Source organism: Chiloscyllium plagiosum, unplaced genomic scaffold, assembly GCF_037043375.1.
Source record: "Chiloscyllium plagiosum isolate Xiang-an unplaced genomic scaffold, Cpla_swu_hap1 HiC_scaffold_53X, whole genome shotgun sequence".
Classification (NCBI taxonomy): domain Eukaryota; kingdom Metazoa; phylum Chordata; class Chondrichthyes; order Orectolobiformes; family Hemiscylliidae; genus Chiloscyllium; species Chiloscyllium plagiosum.
This window is the reverse complement of record NW_028270191.1, coordinates 12,191,482-12,212,473: the sequence shown is the minus strand read 5'-3', so window position 1 is coordinate 12,212,473 and position 20,992 is coordinate 12,191,482. Positions and strand designations below refer to the sequence as shown.

Genomic DNA, 20,992 nt, shown 5'->3' with positions numbered 1-20,992 from the left:
GAGGGAAATATATCCTTGGTGCTGGGGTCTGTTTGGAGGTGGCGGAAGTGACGGCGGATGATGCGCTGTACATGGAGATTGGTGGGGTGGTAGGTGAGGACCAGTGGGGTTCTGTCCTGGTGGCGGTTGGAGGGGCGGGGCTCAAGGGCGGAGGAGCGGGAAGTGGAGGAGATGCGGTGGAGGGCACCGTCGACCACGTCGGGGGCGAAATTGCGGTCCTTGAAGAAGGAGGCCATCTGTGTTGTACGTATTTTGAACTGGTCCTCCTGGGAGCAGATGCGGCGGAGACGAAGGAATTGGGAGAATGGGATGGCGTTTTTACAGGGGGCAGGATGGGAGGAGGTGTAGTCCAGGTAGCTGTGGGAGTCGGTTGGTTTGTAGTAGATGTCCGTGTTGATTCGGTCGCCTGAGATAGAAACAGAAAGGTCTAGGAAGGGGAGGGAGGAGTCCGAGACTGTCCAGGTGAATTTGAGGTCGGGGTGGAAGGTGTTAGTGTAGTGGATGAACTGTTCAACCTCCTCGTGGGAGCACGAGGTAGCGCCGATACAGTCATCAATGTAGCGAAGGAAAAGATGGGGGGTGGGGCCAGTGTAGTGGCGGAAGATGGATTGTTCCACATACCGTAAAGACCACTCCCTCCATGACTCACTCGTCAGATCCACACCCCCCACCAACCCAACCTCCACTCCCGGCACCTTCCCTTGCAACCGCAGGAGGTGCAACACTTGCGCCCACACCTCCCCCCTCACTTCTCTCCAAGGCCCCAAAGGAAACTTCCATATCCGCCACAGATTCACCTGCACCTCCACCCACATCATCTACTGCATCCGCTGCAGCCGGTGTGGCCTCCTCTATATTGGGGAGACAGGCCGCCTACTTGCGGAGCGATTCAGAGAGCACCTCTGGGCCACCCGGACGAACCAACCCAACCACCCTGTAGCACAGCATTTCAACTCCCCCTCCCACTCCACCGAGGATATGCAGGTCATTGGACTCATCCACCGCCAAACCACAACAACGCGACGGTCGGAGGAGGAACGTCTTATCTTCCGACTGGGAACCCTCCAACCACAGGGGATGAACTTGGACTTCACCAGTTTCTTCATCCCCCCTCCCCCCACCTTGTCTCAGCCGAATCCCTCCAGCCCGGCATCGCCTTCCTGACCTGCAGTCTTCTTCTTGACCTCTCCGCCTCCATCCTACTCCGACCTATCACCCTCACCTTGACCTCTTTCCACCTATCACAATTCCAACGCCCCTCCTCCAAGTCCCTCCTCCCTACCTTTTATCTTCTCCTGCTGAACACTCTCTGCTCATTCCTGAAGAAGGGCCTGTGCCCGAAACGTCGAATCTCCTGTTCCCTGGATGCTGCCTGACCTGCTGTGCTGTTCCAGCAATAAAGTTTCAACTTTGATCTCCAGCATCTGCAGACCTCACTTTCTCACTCCACATGATGTCAAGAAATGGATGGAGGCACTGGATACTGCAAAGACCCTGACAACATTCCAGCAATAGTACTGAAGACTTGTGCTCCAGAACTTGCCGCTCCCCTAGCCAAGCTGTTCCAGTACAGTTATAACACTGGCATCTACTCGACAATGTGGAAAATTGCCCAGGTATATCCTATACACATTAAGCAGTACAAATCCAACCCAGTCAATTACCGCCCCATCAGTCTACTCTCGATCATCAGGAAAGTGATGGAAGGTGTCACCAACAGTGCTATCAAGCAGCACCTGCTCAGCAATAACCTGCTCAGTGACGCCCAGTTTGGGTTCCACCAGGGCCACTCAGCTCCTGACCTCATTACAGCCTTGGTTCAAACATGGACAAAAGAGCGGAACTCCAGAAAGGAGGTGACAGTGACTGAGTGAAAGCAAGAATCAAATAAGGCCACGGTGCAAAATAACGTGAATGGGACTAAGAATGTTAAGAAGACAAGCCTTAAGGCCTTGTGTCTTAATGCGCAGAGCATTTGCAATAAAGTGGATGAATTAGTCACGCAAATAGATATAAACAGGTCTGATATAGTTGGGATTATGGAGACATGACTGCAGAATATTGAGAGGTATTGAGGACAGATAAAGAGGAAAAGGAGATGGAGGAAGCATCGCTGGTTAAACAGGACATTAATGCAATAGTGAGGAAGGATATTAGCTCTGATTTGATTTGAGGAGAAAGTGAGGTCTGCAGATGCTGGAGATCAAAGTTGAAACTTTATTGCTGGAACAGCACAGCAGGTCAGGCAGCATCCAGGGAACAGGAGATTCGACGTTTCGGGCACAGGCCCTTCTTCAGGAATGAAGAAGGGCCTGTGCCCGAAACGTCGAATCTCCTGTTCCCTGGATGCTGCCTGACCTGATTTGATTTGACCAATCACAATGCAAATTGAAATCGCCCATAGTTACAGCTGAATCTTTGTTGCCTACATCTCTAATTTCTTGTTTAATGCCTTCCCTAATATTACACTACAATTTAGGGGTATGTACACAAACTCCATTATTATTTTCTCCCCATGGTGTTTCTACATTCTACCCATACAGATTCCTGGGATGGCAGGACTGATGCATGAAGACAGACTGGATCAGTTAGGATTATATTCACTGGAGTTTAGGAGAATGAGGGAGGGATGGATTTCATTGAAACCTACAGAATTCTAACAAGACTAGACAGAGTAAATTCAGGAATGAAGTTCCCAATGGCTGGGGAATCCAGAACCAGCGTCCACAGTCTAAAGATGGAGGGTAGGCTACTTAGGACTGAGATCAGGAGAAATGTCTTCACCCAGAGTGGATAGCCTGTGGAATTCTCTGCCACGGAAAGCGTCTGAGGCCAAAACACTGAATGCTTTCAAGAAGGAATTCTAGATCTTCTGGCTAAAGGGATTGTGGGATATGGGGAGAAAGCAGGAACAGGGGACTGAGTTGGATGATCAAACATGATCATATTGAACAGGCAATAAACAAAGAAATAACTAATGCCTGTAAAAATGGTACAGCAATTATCACGGGAGATTTTAAGCTACATGTCGATTGGTCGAACCAGCTCGGTCAGGGTAGCCTTGAGGAGGAGTTGTTGAGTGTATCCGTGATAGTTTTCTTGAACAGTGTGTAATGGAACCAATGAAGGGAGCAAGCTATCCTAGATCTGGTCCTATGTAATGAGACAGGAATAATTTATGACCTCATAGTTAGGGATCCTCTTGGAAGGAGTGATCAACAGTGTGGTTGAATTTAGAATGCAGATGGAGAGTGTGAAGATAAAATCCAATACCAGGGTCCTGTGCTTGAACAAGGGGGAACGACAATAGAATGAGGGAGGACCTAGCTAAAGTAGACTGGAAACAAAGAGTTTATGGTGGGACAGTTGACGAACAGTGGAGGACTTTCAAAGCAATTTTTCAAAGTGCTCAGCAAAAGTATATAACAGTGAAAAGAAAGGACCGGAGGAAAAGGGGTAATCTGCCATGGGTATCTAAGGAAATAAGGGAAACTATCAAATTGAAAGAGAAGGCATACAAAGTGGCCAGATCAATGGGAAACAAGAAGATTGGGAAAGCTTTAAAGGTCAACAGAAAGCCACAAAAAGAGTTATGAAGAAAAGTAAGATGGATTATGAGAAAAAACTAGCTCAGAATATAAAGACAGATAGCAAAAGTTTATTTGAGCTATAGGGAGAGGCTGAACAGGCTGGGGCTGTTTTCCCTGGAGTGTCGGAGGCTGAGGGGTGACCGTATAGAGATTTACAAAATTATGAGGGGCATGGAAAGGGTAAATAAGCAAAGTCTTTTCCCTGGGGTCGGGGAGTCCAGAACTAGAGGGCGTAGGTTTAGGGTGAGAGGAGAAAAGATATAAAAGAGACCTAAGGGGCAACGTTTTTCACACAGAGGGTGGTGCGTGTATGGAATGAGCTGCCAGAGGAAGTGATGGAGGCTGGTACAATTGCAACATTTAAGAAGCATTTGGATGGGTATATGAATAGGAAGGGTTTGGAGGGATATGGGCCGGGTGCTGGCAGGTGGGACTAGATTGGGTTGGGATATCTGGTCGGCATGGACGGGTTGGACCAAAGGGTCTGTTTCCATGCTGTACATCTCTATGACTCTCATAAATATATAAAACAAAAAAAAAGTAGCTAAAGTAAACACTGGTCCTTTCAAAGGTGAGAAGGGGGATTTAGTAATGGGATATGAGGAAATGGCCGAGGTATTGAACAGGCATTTTGTGTTGGTCTTCACAGTAGAGGACATGAATAACATCCCAGTAATTGACAAAGAGACGAAGGTAGGTGAGGACCTGGAAACAATCATTATGATGAAAAAAGTAGTGTTGAGCAAGCTAATGGAGCTAAGGGTAGACAAGTCTCCTGGCCCTGATGAAATGCATTCCAGGGTAGTAAAAGAGATGGCAGGAGAAATAGCAAATGCGCTTGTGGTAATTTTCCAAAATTCACTGGACTCTGGGGCAGTCCCAGCAGATTGGAAAACAGTAAATGTGACGCCACTGTTTACAAAAGGAGGTAGACAAAAGATGGGTAATTATAGATCGGTTAGGTTAACCTCTGTCGTGGGAAAATGCTCTTCCTATTATCAAGGAAGAAATAGCAAGGCATCTAGTTAGAAATTGTCCTGTTGGGCAGACGCAGCATGGGTTCATGAAGGGCAGGTCATGTTTAATTAATCTACTGGAATTCTAGGAACAGCACAGTGGACAACTGGGACCCAGTAGATGTGGTATATCTAGATTTCCAAAAGTCATTCGACAAGGTGCCGCACAAAAGGCTGCACAAGATAAAGATGCAAGGTGTTAATGGTCAATGTATTAGCATGGATAGAGGATTAGTTAACTAACAGAAAGAAAAGAGTGAGGATAAATGAGTGCTTTTGTGGTTGGCAGTGACGAGTGGTATGCCTCAGGGATCAGTGTTGGGACCACAATTATTCACTATTTACATAGATGATTTGGAGTTGGGGATCACATGTGGTGTGTCAAAGTTTGTGGATGATACGGAGATGAGTGGTAGAGCAAAGTGTGCAGAGGACTGTGAAACTTTGCAAAGGGCCAGAGATAGTTGAAGTGAGTGGGCAAAGGTCTGGCAGATGGAGTACAATGTTAATAAATGTGAAGTCATCCGTTTTGGTAGGAATAACAATAAAAAGGACTATTACTTGAATGGTAAAAAATGGCAGCATGCTGCTGTGCAGAGGGACCTGGGTGTCCTTGTGCATGAATCACTGAAGGTTGGTCTGCAGGTGCAACAGGTAATTAGGAAGGCAAATGGAATTTTGTCCTTGATTGCTAAAGGAATTGAGTTTAAAAGCAGGGAGGTTATGTTGCAGCTGTACAGGGTGCTGGGGAGACCACACCTGGAGTACTGTGTGCAGGTTTGGTCTCCTTACTTGAGAAAGGACGTGTTGGCACTGGAGGGAGTGCAGAAGAGGTTCATGAGGTTGATTCCAGAGTTGAGGGGGTTGGCCTTTGAGGAGAAACTGAGTAGACTGGGATTATATTCATTGGAATTTAGATGAATGAGGAGGGATCTTAGAGAAACATATAAAATTATGAAGGGAATAAATAGGATAGAAGCAGAGAGGATATTTTCACTGGCGGGTGAAACTAGGACAAGAGGACAGAGCTTCAAAATTAGGGGGAGCAAATTTAGGACTGAATTGAGAAGAAACTTCTTCACCCAGTGGGTTGTGAATCTATGGAATTCCTTGCACAGTGAAGTAGTTGAGGTTTCCTCAGTAAATGTTTGATTGATTGATTTTTGAACAGTAAAGGAATTAAGGGTTACGGTGAGAGGATGGGTAAGTGGAGCTGAGGCCATGAAAAGATCAGCCATGATCTTATTGAATGGTGGAGCAGGCTGGATCGCCTACTCCTGTTCCTAGTTCTTATATTCTTATGAATGGCAGAGCAGGCTTGAAGGGCTGAACGGTCCACTCTTACTCCTATTTTATACATTTCTAACTGGACAGTTGTTGATTAAGTTTGAAAAAATATTCTCCATCTGTAATTAAGCCATATAAAATGAGCGTAGAATTGCTAACTTTCTGTGCTTTATACATCTGAAACATATCAAAGTATGACATGTGATAATCAATGTATTTAATTCTAAGGTCTACATGACAGTGACATGTTTGACTGCTCGGTGCTCCCCATTGTCCCAAGCTGCCTGTCTCACCCTCTGTGCAAAAGGCAATGCAAGCCACAAGGGTGGGCAGCCCACAAGTCAGTGAGCGTACACTCAGAAAGCAATGTGAAGTACACAGAGGTTGGCAGTTTCCAGATAAGCACAAAGTAGCAAGTGCTAAAAAATGAAAAGAAGGGCCACAAGATACATCCTGTGCAGATGCATGAGATTTGTGTTTGTCCTTGGGTGAAAAACAACCTGGCAGAAGCAGGCAAATCCGATGAGTCCCTGAACTCCAAAGTGGAATGTTGAAAGGCTGAAGTAGTGTGTGCGTTGATCTGACAGCTGGTACGATGATGTGGTGAGGTTGGTGGCTTGCCAATGCCCAGTTACATGGGTGAAAGGTTGAAGAGGATAGCGTCCATGGAGACAGGGTATGAAAGGTTTAAGTTATAAAGAAAGGCTGGATAGGCTGGGACTTATTTCAATGAAGCAAACAAGGTTGAGAGGCAACCTTATAGAAGTTCATAAAATAATGAGGGATATAGATAGAGTTAATGGTAGTTGTCTTTCCCTCGGATGGGGGACTCCAAGATTAGGGGGCACATTTTTAAGGTGAGAGGAGAGAGATTTAAAAAAGACACAAGGGGCAAATATTTTACACAGAGGGTGGTTCACGTGTAGAATGAACTTCTGGAGGAAGTGGTGGGTGTGGGCTCAGTTACAATGTTTAAAAGACACTTGTACATGAACAGGAAATGTTTGGAGGGATATGGGCCAGGAGCAGGCAGGTGGCACTAGTTCATTTTGGGATTATGGTTGGCATGGACTGGTTGGGCCGAAGGGTCTGTTTCTGTGCTGGAGAGAACCCTTGGTGGATAGAATCCATCAAGATATAATGATGCTAGCTTGACCTTATATTTCACAGTGCATGGATACAGCTGTAGCAGCCGACAGCATGCTAGCATGATAGTCAAAGCACTCGATGTGGTCTGAACTGCCAAAATGCAAACCTCGGCTGACCCAAACCCATTGCAATGAGCTTTTTACCCTTAATTTTTAATGAACCATCTCCATGGCAATATTGTATCACATGGGCATTTGTTGGAACCTAATGATGCTATAATCAGTCTTCTTTCAGAATACTCCCCAGCCCACTTTGCTCTTAAAGCGACATCACACAAAATAAACCATTGGCTTTATGTAGCAGATGGGTCATCAAAAGGAACAGTTAACAGTAAATTGGCTATTCACAGTGTAAAACAAGCTTGGAGCACAAGGAGCAGCAGAAGATGATCTCAACAAGCAGATGCTTACCCTAATCTTTGAAGAACTGTACACTCCCTGTCCCCCTTAGTGTCAAACATGCCTTTCAGCTCCTTTATTGACAGCTTTATTGGGATCAGGGAGGTGGGAACAGTTCCAAAGCTGCACACTGGGAGTCTAAGGCTAGGGTTTCTCTTGTCTCACATAGCCAGCTCCAGAAATGAGCTGCTGCTGCCTGCATGTCTGCACGAAGCTTCTCTGCAGTCCACTTTCATCGATGTAGTTCCATCAGCACACAGCCAGGTGGCAGAGGATGGAGGGTTGGAGAAGGTCAGATTCCCACAAAATGTTTCCATGCTGAAAGTGAGCATCAGCCACTTGCCACTGTCAAACAGGATCTGCAGCTGCAGACACCAACTGAATGGCAAGTGTCATGTCTGCAGCCACACCCAGGAAGCCCTGAGGAACTACTGGAGTTAAAGACCATAAAACCATAATGTGCCTTCCAATTTGTCCCAAATGCTGCAGTCTGGACTTCCATAGATGGGTCTACAATGTTAATATAAATTTCAGGAATGTTCTGTGTGGCACAGTTGGTCTCCAAAGTGAAGATATCCTTGTGATGCTCCTAGCGCGTTCACCTTTTAAGGCAGCCCCTGAAACATGAGTCCAGAGTCTCTACACTTCCTGCATCCCCGTCTACCCAATCTCAATGAAGGGATGGGTTTACCATTCTTGTCTTCTGATTCCCTGGTCTCCTAATCTGTCAGTCACTTGGGTAGTGTTGTCTAACTGCTGTCTCCTGGTGCCTGCGTATGTTCAGGTGGATGCAGATTGATGTTAACAGCATGGGTTCAATTCCCGCATTGGATGAGGTTACCATGAAGGGCTCTCCTTCTCAACTGCTCCCCTCGCCTGAGGCATGGTGACCCTCAGGTTAAACCACTACTGGTCATCCTTCTAACGAGAAAGCAGCTCTCTGGTCAGGTAGGATTATGGCGACTTTACCTTCTCCTGCAGCAATTCTTGATAAAGCCTTAAGTTGGGCTTTTGTTTTGCAACTCACTGCTGCCTGAATGACATCAGGGTGCCACATGTCCACTTACTCATTCTATTTGATCAACAGAAATTTAATGTGCTCTCCAATTCCAAGTGGCACCAAGTCTCTTCCTGAACGAACACGCAGCTACCCGATAGTCATTGCGATTTGCACTACCCACCCCACATTTTAAAAATATTTCACCTGCAGGTACAGCTCCAGGGAAGTGAGTCTGAAAAGCCACCACCTTTTAGTCAGCTGTTCAGTACTCTCAGCCTGTTCTCTGCTTTATGTTCGAATTTGTCTTCTTGAAGAAAGGAAAAGCACGGTGCATTTCTTGCCAACATTTGTCACTGAATTCCTTATGACACTGAGCATTACTGTCAAAGCACAGATGCTGCTGAGACACTGGAAACAACTTAAAAAGTTTTTGTTTCCAAAAGTGATTGAGGGGAGAAAAAGTTTCCCATAAAAACAACATTTTAATTGATGTTAGCAGTCTTGTTTTTGGACAGTATTGTTCTTCCCCTCGCTTGAAATATTCCCAATAAAACAGAGCGGTTCAGAAGTAAGGTGATACTTTACAGATCTGCAGGGTTACTGTAGTATCAACTGAGAAACGTTGGGTTGTGGTTGCTCTCTACTTAGGTCCACAGCAAAGACAACTCCAGACTGCCCACACTTGCCCAGGTGCACAGCTGGGCTTCAAAGATGGCCCCAGGGATTCTGGGATATCCTGGCATTGGCCAGTATTCTGCCTATGATGAGTGAGAGAATAGGATGATATAAAGGGATTGTCTATTGGCAATAAGGTGAGTTTGGAAAGATGAGAAAAGCCGCTGGGCCTCCTGGAGAGAAACGCTTCATGAAACTCACCAAAAATAACACTGAGCTGATTTCTGGTAAGATTCAGCCCAGAGAACCTATGCTAAAGTAAAAGCTGAAAATGCTGGAGAAACTCAGCATCTGTGGAGAGAGAAATGGAGTTAACATTTGGAGTCTGATATGACTCCTCTTCAGAACTCAGGTTATGCTATGTAGGGGGTGGCACAGTGGCTCAGTGGTTAGCCCTGCTGCCTCACAGCACCAGGGTCCCAGGTTCGATTCCAGCCTCGGGTGACTGTCTGTGTGGAGTTTGCACATTCTCCCCGTGTCTGCGTGGGTTTCCTCCGGGTGCTCTGGTTTCCTCCCACAGTACAAAGATGTGCATGTTAGGTGAATTGGCCATGCTAAATTGCCCATAGTGTTAGGGGCCTTAGTCAGAGGGAAATGGGTTTGGGTCAGTTACTCTTCGGAGGGTCGGTGTGGACTGGTTGGGCCGAAGGGCCTGTTTCCACAGTGTAGGGAATCTAATCTAATCTAAACCGATGTGAAATTTTGGTAAGACGACACTTGGAACACCGTGAACAGTTTTGGTTGACATATGGAAAGGACATAAAGATACTGAAGAATGTTCCAAAAGGATTTTCTGCAACGATATTGGAATGGAGTGGTTATTAGAACAGAGTGGGGCTGTTTTCTCGGGGAAAGGAAAGAGTGAGGGTTAGACCTGATCGAGGTCTTTAAAATTATGAAAGGATGTTGAGACAAACGCTTCCACTTGTGGATGAGACCAGAATGAGGGACCTTAAAGATAACTTAGGCACCAAGAAATCCCATCGGAGTTCAGGAGAAAGTTCTTTACTCAGACAATGGAGAAAATGTGGAACTCAATACCATGTGGACCAGTAACTGAACAGTATTGATGCAATTAAGGGTAAACACATGAGGGAGAAAGGACAAGAGGGCTGTATTGATCGGCCTAGATAAAGAAAGATGGGAGCGGGCTTGTGTGAAACAGAAATACTGCCATGGTGGATCTGTCGAGTCCAATGTCCTGTTTCTATGCTACACTTAATATTAAGTAAGACATGCATGCATACACAATACACATCACTTTTAAATAGTGACAGTTCAAGGTATTTAGATGGTCAATGCAGAGATGCAGTAATAACAGTAATTCATCAATTAGGTGACTGTATATTTAGCAGCAGATAATATTTTTCATGGTTTTGGTCCAATACGTACTGCTGACTAGTTGTCCAACACTGGCAGCGGACGAAGTGCTGCTTGGTGTAATCGGTTCAGTCGGTGCAGTGGCTGTGGTTGGTGTCACACTGGGTTGCGTAACAGAAGCCATTGTCTGGAGAGTTTGTACCTTAGAGAAAAGGAGAAGAAATAAAGTTCAAAGCTTAGCGTGATTTTCATTTAGAGCATATTGGCCCAGCACCAGAGACACTCTGCTGAAATACTCACAGATTGCCCCAAAGAAGATTAGATTTGAACTCTCCGTGCTATCAGATCTTTCACACCGGAGGCAAGAACATTTTAGGATCTTTCAAGGATGTGGTTTTTATTCAAGGTGTTCATGTCTACGTTACGTTACATGAGGTCCAGGAGACTGTCACTGATGCTTGTTATCCAACCAGGCCGTCTCACAAATTCATAAATTGATGAAGCAGCAGATTTTGTTACAATGCAGTTTTTTGACTAACTTTGATGGGGCTTTTGTGGCGCAGTGGTAGTGTCCCTACCTCAGGTCTAGAACATTTGGGTTCAAATCCAACCTGCTCCAGACATGTCATACTATGTCTGAGCAGGCTACTTAGAAATAGCTGTGACCAACTTTGTAGCACTCAGTTCCTGACAGCAGATGGCACTCTGTACTATACCATCTGACCATAAATGTGAAGAAATATTAGTTAGGCTTAATGCAGGAGGTAGTTCACTAATTGGGCACAGCCCACAAAGGAGCACAGGCATCTTGCTAATAGAGGGAGGACAATCGGTTAAATATAGTTTTAAAGTTACCACTCTGTTAGTTCTTTCTACAACAAATACAAACTGACAGAAGTTACATTAATGTCATGAACAAGCATTCAAAGATATTCCACGTAACGACTGTGCGTGCAAATCACTTTCAACTAAGTACGAACACAATGTTACCAGTGAACTTAAAATATTCAATTCTTCCATATTGCTCACTCTTGCTCTCATTTTCTGCTGTTCACTAAATTACTACCGGGCCAAGGCAAACTTGATTACAGAACTGTCCGAAGGTTTGAAATGAGAAAAGTTATCAGGCACATCTAAGCTACATTACTTTGTCAATGACACAGCGTGGTTCTCTTAAATTCTCATTCCAGCCTGCACAACTTGCTTTCAAAACTTTTTTTTCCCTGAGAGTGTGTAAGGTGTATTTTACTAAGGGGTTTCACACCGAGCTAGTACATTGGGGTTCAGCCAATGGCAAAGTATCACCTTGGCAACAGAAAAGTGGTTTTGTCGCTCTGTACCAAGAATTGCTAATCCTCACAGTAAGGAAACAGTTTTGTAAATAATCATAAAAATAACTCAGAGAAATATCTGAAGTTGAGGAGAGAGAAGAAACAAATCCGAAATGGGGGTTGCAAAGAAATTACGTGCAGAAATTTCTGCTTCCTTGAGTGGCAAAGGCAATTATAGAGTCATAGAGATGTATAGCACGGAAACAGACCCTTCAGTCCAACCCGTCCATGCCGACCAGATATCCCAACCCAATCTAGTCCCGGCCAGCACCCGGCCCATATCCCTCTAAACCTTCCTATTCATATACCCATTCAGTTGCCTTTTAAATGTTGCAATTGTACCAGCCTCCACCACTTTACAAGCAAGGTACTGACAATACTCAACCAGCGTGCAGTTGCAACACAGTGTCCAACATTAGATGTGATTCTACCTGATTTGTCCTGCCCAAATGCCCACCACCATTCCTTGCCGTTCTTGCTTCATTCTACAACCTCCCCTTGTCACCTTGACAGCCATCAGGATGGGATAGCCACTCAGTCCATCAGAGTACAAGTGCTACTCTAGCAGTCTGGTAATGATAGCCGCAATCATCCGAAAGCAGCACGGTTGGTAAACTGGAGGCTTGCTCATTCTCCTCCACCTTCATGGGAGCTATTCACCTGCTGTGTCTCCCTCTCGGAGGCTGTGCAGTGGCCACTGGAGGTTGCTGTTCTGAATGGGTTTGCTGACGATATTGCAATTGGTTAAATTCTCGGGGGAAAATCAGAATCTTTTTCTCAACATCAGGAATCTGATCTCATTCTCACTGTATATGCACTTTTCCCGGTGACCTTATAGAGGTTTACAAAATTATGAGGGGCTTGGATATGGTAAATAGGTAAAGTCTTTTCCCTGGAGTCGGGGAGTCCAGAACTAGAGGGCATAGGTATAGGCGAGAGGGGAAAGATATAAAAGAGACCTAAGAGGCAACTTTTTCACACAAAGGGTGGTATGTGTATGGAATGAGCTGCCAGAGGAAGTGGTGGAGGCTGGTACAATTGCAACATTTAAGAGGCATCTGGATGGGTATATGAATAGGAAGGGTTTAGAGGGATATGGTCCGGGTGCTGGCAGGTGGGACTAGATTGGGTTGGGATATCTGGTCGGCATGGATGGGTTGGACCGATGCTGTACATCTCTATGACTCTATGACAATACTCCAGGTGTGGTCTCACCAAGGTCCTGTACAACTGCAGCAAGACATCCCTGCTCCTGTACTCGAACCCTCTCACTATGAAGGTCCAACATCCCATTGACCTTCTTCACCTCCTGCTGCCTCCTGCAGGCTTACTTACAGTGACTGGTGTACAAGGACACCCAGGTCTCATTGCACCTCCTCCTTTCCCAATCTGTCACCACTCAGAGAATAACCTGCCTTCCCATTTTTGCTCCCAAATGGATACCCTCACATTTATCCACATTACACTGCATCTGCCATGCATGTCCCCACTCACTCAATATGTCCCAATGACACTGCAACATCTCTGCATCTTCCTCCCCTCACCCTACCACCCAGCTTTGTGTCATCTGCAAACTCGGAAATATGACATTGAGTTCCCTCGTCTAGATCACTAATATATATTGGGAATAGCTGGAGTCCAAGCACTGATCTCCGTGGTACCTATCATTGTTTGCCACTGCAAAAAAAGACCAGTTTATTCCTACTCTATGTTTCCCATCTATCAACCTTTTCTCTATCCATGTCAGGACACTTCCCCCCCAATCCCATGTGCTTTATGTTTACAAATTAGTCTCTTCTGTGGCACCTTATTAAAAACCTTCTGAAGGTCCAAATAAACCACATCAACAGGTTCCCCTTTATCCACTCTATTATCTACATCCTCAAAACATTCCAGTAGATTTGTCAAACATGATTCTCCTTTCGTAAATCCATGCTGACTCTGTTGGATCCTGTCACTGTTTTCCAAGTGCTCAGCTATTAAGGTCAACTAATAAATCTTGTATAATGGACTCTAGCATTTTCTCCATTACCGATGTAATGGAGATGCTCACTATAATTTAGCCAACATGCTCTTATACACAACCCTACCTTTATTGGATCATTGGCAGTTGGGTCTGTGGTGTTGGGGGGAGGGGGGGGGGGGGTTGGGGGAGAGAAGGAATGGGGTGGCAAAGTTTCAGTCATCCTACTGCAGTCTTTTACTGTAACTGCTCAGCATCATTTGCACTGTGTTCATCAGAGTAAGGCCCACTACGTTAAAGGTCCACGTAGAGACCTTCTACGGCAGAGTCCTCAAGGTCCCAGTGTGTGGAGAATGATGCTGAACTGTCACATGTGGATGATGCGAATGTTGACTGCTCACATTACACAGGACCTTTCTGTTTCGAATATTCCTTAGACAGGCTCATTGGAACCGTGACCAATTAACCCAGCCGTGTAATTTCTTTGTTGGCTCATTCGTTGTAGCCAAGAGTGTGGTGCTGGAAAAGCACAGCAGGTCTGGCGGCATCTGAGGAGCAGGAAATTCAATGTTTTGAGCAAAAGCCCTTCATCAGGAATGAGGTTGGGAGCCTCAAAGGTGGAGAGATAAATGGGAGTGGGGTGGCACTGGGGGGAAGGCAGCCGGGACTGCAATAGGTGGATGGAGGTGGGGGTAAAGGTGATAGGTCAGAGGGGAGGGTGGAGCGGGTAGGTGAGAAGAAAGATGGACAGGTAGGACAGGTCATGAGGGTGGTGCTGAGCTGGAAGGTTGGAACTGGGGTAAGGTGGGGGGAGGGGAAATGAGGAAACTGGTGAAGTCCATATTGATGCCATGGGGTTGGAGGGTCCCGAGACAGAAGATGAGGCGTTCTTCCTCCAGGCGTCGGGTGGTAAGGGAGTGGCAAGGGAGGAGGCCCAGGACCTGCATGTCCTCGGCAGAGTGGGAGGAGGATTTGAAGTGTTCAACCACAGGGTGGTGGGGTTGGTTGGTGCGGGTGTCCTGGAGATGTTCTCTGAAGCGCTCTGCGAGTAGGCATCCTGTCTCCCCATCATAGAGGAGACTACATTGGGAGCAACGGATACAGTAAATGACATGTGTGGAAGTGCAGGTAAAACTCTGATGGATGTGGAAGGCTCCTCTGGGGCCTTGGACTGAGGTGAGGGGGAGAGGTGTGGGTGCAGGTTTTGCAATTCCTGTGGTGGCAGGGGAAACTGCCGGGAGAGGAGGGTGAGTTGTTGAGGGGTGAGGATCTGACGAGGTAGTCGCAGAGGGAACACTCTTTACAGAAAGCAGATAGTGGGGGGAGGGAAATATATCTCTGATGATGAGATCTGTTTGTAGGTGGCAGAAATGGCAGAGGATGATGCTGCCTGACCTGCTTTTCCAGCACCACACTCTCAACTCTAATCTCCAGCATCGGCAGTCCTCACTTTCGCCTAGCTCATTCGTTGTAGCACCAAACAAGAAATAGACGTTTATATTTGCCTTCTTATTTTGAATGTTAAAAGGCAGCGATGTCTGGTGCTTGCTTACCGGCTGAAGTGTGGACTTCAACTTTATGTGTGAAATACAGATGGCTTGTGGAAATATAATTTCTCTGCATTGTCTTGAATCTCTCAGAAAATATGCACTTGTAAAACAAAATAATTTTGAAAAATTCAACAGTGATAAAAGGCCATCTCCTATCTTAGGCTATCTATTACAAAGGGATCTCGATCAATTGGGCCAATGGGCTGAGGAACGGCAGATGGAGTTTAACTTGGATAAATGCAAGATGTTGCATTTCGGTGAAACTAACAAGGGCAGGACTTACGCAATTAATGGTCAAGCCCTGGGAAGTATTGCCGAAGACAGAGACCTTGGGGTTCAGACACACAGTTCTTTGAAAGTTGCGTTGCAGGCAGACAGGGTGGTTAAGAAGGTAAAAACAATGATTGCAGATGCTGGAAACCAGATTCTGGATCAGTGGTGCTGGAAGAGCACAGCAATTCAGGCAGCATCCGAGGAGCAGCAAAATCGACGTTTCGGGCAAAAGCCCTTCATCAGGAATAAAGGCAGAGTGCCTGAAGCGTGGAGAGATAAGCTAGAGGAGGGTGGGGGTGGGGATAAAGTAGCATAGAGTACAATAGGTGAGTGGGGGAGGAGATGAAGGTGATAGGTCAGAGAGGAGAGGGTGGAGTGGATAGATGGAAAAGGAGCTAGGCAGGTCGGACAAGTCAAGGGGACAGTGCGGAGCTGGAAGTTTGAAACGAGGATGAGGTGGGGAAGGGGAAATGAGGAAGCTGTTGAAGTCCACATTGATGCCCTGGGGTTGAAGTGTTCCAAGGCGGAAAATGAGGCGTTCTTCCTCCAGGTGTTTGGTGGTGAGGGAGCGGCGGTGAAGGAGGCCCAGGACCTCCATGTCCTCGGCAGAGTGGGAGTTGAAATGTTGGACCACGGGGTGGTTTGGTTGATTGGTGCGGGTGTCTCGGAGATGTTCCCTAAAGCGCTCTGCTCGGAGGTGCCCAGTCTCCCCAATGTAGAGGAGACCGCATCGGGAGCAACGGATACAATAAATAATATTAGTGGATGTGCAGGTAAAACTTTGATGGATGTGGAAGGCATCTTTAGGGCCTTGGATAGAGGTGAGGGAGGAGGTGAGGGCACAGGTTTTACAGTTCCTGCGGTGGCAGGGGAAAGTGCCAGGATGGGAGGGTGGGTCGTAGGGGGGCGTGGACCTGACCAGGTAGTCACGGACGGAACGGTCTTTGCAGAAGGCGGAAAGGGGTGGGGAGGAAAATATATTCCTGGTGGTGGGGTCTTTTTGGAGGTGGCGGAAATGTCGGCGGATGATTTGGTCTATGCGAAGGTTTGTAGGGTGGAAGGTGAGCACCAGGGGAGTTCTGTCCTTGTTACGGTTGGAGGGGTGGGGTCTGAGGGCGGAGGTGTGGGATGTGGGCGAGATGCGTTGGAGGGCATCTTTAACCACATGGGAAGGGAATTTGCGGTCTCTAAAGAAGGAGGCCATCTGGTGTGTTCTATGGTGGAACTGGTCCTCCTGGGAGCAGATACAGCGGAGTCGGAGGAATTGGGAATACGGGATGGCATTTTTGCAAAAGATAGGGTGGGAAGAGGTGTAATCCAGGTAGCTGTGGGAGTCGGTGGGTTTGTAAAAAATGTCAGTGTCAAGTCGGTCGTCACTAATGGAGATGGAGAGGTCCAGGAAGGGGAGGGAGGTGTCAGAGATGGTCCAGGTAAATTTAAGGTCAGGGTGGAATGTGTTGGTGAAGTTGATGAATTGCTCAACCTCCTCACGGGAGCATGAGGTGGCGCCAATGCAGTCATCAATGTAGCGGAGGAAGAGGTGGGGAGTGGGGCCGGTGTAATTACGGAAGACCAACTGTTCTACGTAGCCAACAAAGAGACAGGCATAGCTGGGGCCCATACGCGTGCCCATGGCTACCCCTTTGGTCTGGAGAAAGTGGGAGGATTCAAAGGAGAAATTGTTAAGGGTGAGGACCAGTTCGGCCAAACAAATGAGAGTGTCAGTGGAAGGGTACTGTTGGGGACGTCTGGAGAGGAAAAAACGTATGGCTTGGAGGCCCTGGTCATGGCGGATGGAGGTGTAGAGGGATTGGATATCCATGGTGAAGATGAGGCGTTGGGGGCCGGGGAAACGGAAGTCTTGGAGGAGGTGGAAGGCGTGGGTGGTGTCTCGAACATATGTGGGGAGTTCCTGGACTAAGGGGGATAGGACAGTGTCGAGGTAGGTAGAGATGAGTTCAGTGGGGCAGGAGCATGCTGAGACAATGGGTCGGCCAGGGTGGTCAGGCTTGTGGATCTTGGGAAGGAGGTAGAACCGGGCAGTGTGGGGTTCCTGGACTATGAGGTTGGAAGCTGTGGGTGGGAGATCTCCTGAGGTGATGAGGTTCTGTATGGTCTGGGAGATGATGGTTTGGTGATGGGGGGGTGGGGCCATGGTCAAGGGGGCAGTAGGAAGAGGTGTCCTCGAGTTGGCGTTTGGCTTCAGCGGTGTAGAGGTCAGTGCGCCAGACTACCACTGCGCCCCCTTTATCCGCTGGCTTAATGGTGAGGTTGGGATTAGAGCAGAGGGGTTGGAGGGCTGCGCGTTGTGAGGGTGAGAGGTTGGAGTGGGGGAGGGGGGTCGACAGGTTGAGGCGGTTAATGTCCCGGCGGCAGTTGGAAATGAAGAGGTCGAGGGCAGGTAATAGGCCAGCGCGGGGTGTCCAGGTGGATGCAGTGTGTTGGAGGTGGGCGAAGGGGTCCTTGGAAGGTGGGCGGGAGTCCTGATTGTGAAAGTAAGCTCGGAGGCGGAGGCGACGGAAGAAGTGTTCGATGTCACGGCGTGTATTAAATTCATTGATGCGTGGACGGAGGGGGATGAAGGTGAGTCCTTTGCTGAGGACTGATCGTTCGTCCTCAGTGAGTGGGAGGTCTGGAGGGATGGTGAAAACTCGGCAGGGCTGGGAGCTGGGATCTGGTGTGGGTGTGGAGCTGGGAGTGGGGTCGGAGCCAGTACCTGGAGTGGGTGTGATGGTGGGGGCATGAGGTGGTTAAGAAGGCATTTAGCACCCTTGCTCAGACAGTTGAGTATAGGAGCTGGCATGTCATGTTGAGGTTGTACAGGATGTTGGTGAGGCCATCTTTGGAGTCGTGTGTGCAGTTCTGGTCACCCTGCTATGGGAAGGCTAGTATTAAAATGGAGCGGGTTCAAAAAAAGATTTATCAGGACGTTGCCAGGACTGGAAGGTTTGAGTTATGGGGAGAGACTGGTGTGGAGTGTAGGATGTTGAGGGGTGGACCTTATAGAGGTTTATCAAATCATGAGGGGCATAGATGGGGTGAACAGCAAAGGTCTTTTCTCGAGGGTGCAGGAGTTCAAAATTGGGGGTATATTTTTGGGGTGAGAGGAGAAAGATTTGAAAAGGACCTGAGGGACAACTTTTTCGTGCACAGGGTGGTTCGTGTGTGGGATGAACAGCCAGAAGAAGTGTTAGATGCAAGTACAATTACAACATTTAAACAGCAATCGGATAGGTACATGATAGGAAAGGTTTAGAAAGATATGGGCCAAACGTAGGCAAGTGGAACTAGTTTAGTTCGGGAAACTTGGTTGGCACAGACAGGTTGGACTGAAGGGTCTGTTGCTGTGCTGTCTGACTCTATAAAACAACTGATAACTTAATTACATTTCACAAGAGTGGGGTGTATATCATTCTCGTAAACACCGCTGAAGTCAAATCGAACCTTTGTTTGGGCTTAAAAGTGTTGTTCTTTATGTATTTTGTAACGCTTACATGAAATGTAATTTCAAAAGATGGTGCTCCCAGAACTAGAACTTACTGCATGTAAAACCAACCTCGGAGACATTACCTGCTGCGTTGTTTTTACAGGTGAGAGAGGTACTCCTTGCCGGCTCAGAACTGGCACAAACTGGTTGCTGATCACAGTTGCAATCACTTGCCCTTGGGAGTTCAGCAGCATCTGTGGAGTAACTGCTTGCACTTGCAGGCTCTGTGCTGCCACTGCTGTCACTGGGTCGGTTGTTGTTATTGTTGCTGGGTTCATGACTAAGGGAACAGTTCCGATGACCTGCATTTGAGAACGACAATATCAGAGATGGGATACAATGAAATAAAGGAATGACGGCAATTGACAAAAATCAGAAAAAGTCTGCTCTAGATTTTACAAGCATTCCTTATCCGGCTGTACTGCTTAGATGCAGTCTATTTTTAAACAATGGGCTGAATAGAATGAGGTCACTAATGTCTACATTTTGACTGTACAAGACACCACATTCTTTTTATTTTTAGACCATGGATTGAAAATGGGAAAAAATGGGCACTGCTTCGAAAAGAGAGAGAATGTACAAGAAGTTGTTTGCAGTTTTGGAAAAACACGTGAAGTTAACTGATGCATATGAGACAATGGGGACATGGATTCCAGACAAAGTGGAACCATTTGTTACGGGTTCACGGGATTTCAGCATAGCAACAAGCCTTTGATTAATCTGATTACGACTGAACACAGTCTCTATGATGGAAAAGCAAGATGATCTCCAGGTGTTAGCTGCATCAATCTCTTTCTCTCTCTCCCCTTCAGTTGTTGCTTTCTCCAATTTTCTGTTGAAAGGGCAGAAAAACCACATTTGGAGATGCTGAAAGAAATATTCCTAAAACCCAAATACAACCAGAAAGATCCCAGGTCAAACTAAATAGCCAGTGAACTACAGGTGGGTCACTGTTGTGCAGATAACATCCAGGTCTCATTCAAGAACTGAAGACTTTGAAGCCAAACTCTCGAGTTTTGTGATTTTGGACTGGTGCACAGAACTGTGTTGCTCTGTTTGTCCTCCACTCATAACATATGTTTTGTATCTTGAATGCCTATGAAAGCTTAAAACAGGTAAAGTTCAAGTTACATAAATTAGAAATCCTGTTCTTTTGCCATTCTTGTTAAAGTTACAAGTGTTACAATGAACAGTTAATTTTATTGTTACTGAAATAAACTGGCCGAGCAGAGGCCGATAGCTAAGCTCAGTACCCATAGGGAGGGCCTCAACCAGGACGTTGGGTTCATGTCACATTACAGGTGATCACCATTGCACTATACACACACACAGATACTCCTACACAAGCACACTCTCACACACATACAGGGACTCCTATACACACATACACATGGACACACATATACACAAACGCGCACACAGACACCCACACACATTCCCACACTCACACATGCACTCCCTCACAGACTTAAGACACTCTGCACTCACTACACACACATACTCTTTCTCACACTCACAACCCCCAACCCAGACAGACACACACACACAGACAGACAAAGACCCACATGCACACATATATTTTGTGGGGTGAATTTGTACTTGCAGGGTTACATTGTACTTTGCTCAAAAACTGCATGCATTCATGTAAAACTCCGTTATCTCACTTTTTAGATTAGAATCAATCTAAACATCATGGCATAGACAGAGAACACAGGGTGCCAACACCTTCAACATACTGTCTAGCCATCACCATTGTTAACAGCTAACCCGAGAATGCAACCTTTTAAAAAAGGTTTTGTGGTTTACACATGAAAGAAGTGAAACTATCATGGTATTCAAACAGATGAAAGACTTAACAGAATCAATTTGTCAAATGTATAATTTCAGTTATATCACACTGTAAATTTTTGCTATAAATTCTGTGTTATGATCGAGCCCTCCACTATCACCTGA

General features: G+C 46.5%; 1 protein-coding gene across 6 annotated transcripts in view; it reads right to left on the bottom strand.

The window, feature by feature from the left end:
• The window catches only part of pou6f1 (POU class 6 homeobox 1), a 138,395-nt gene that overhangs the window by 39,689 nt on the left and 77,714 nt on the right, over positions 1 to 20,992 (bottom strand). For all 6 annotated transcript variants that reach the window (XM_087985592.1, XM_087985593.1, XM_087985594.1 and 3 more), the window contains 2 exons: positions 19,123 to 19,341; positions 10,508 to 10,637 (listed from right to left, as the gene is read on the bottom strand). In XM_087985592.1, coding sequence (XP_087841718.1) covers positions 10,508 to 10,637; positions 19,123 to 19,341 — 349 coding nt within the window. The remainder of the gene's footprint in view (positions 1 to 10,507; positions 10,638 to 19,122; positions 19,342 to 20,992) is intronic.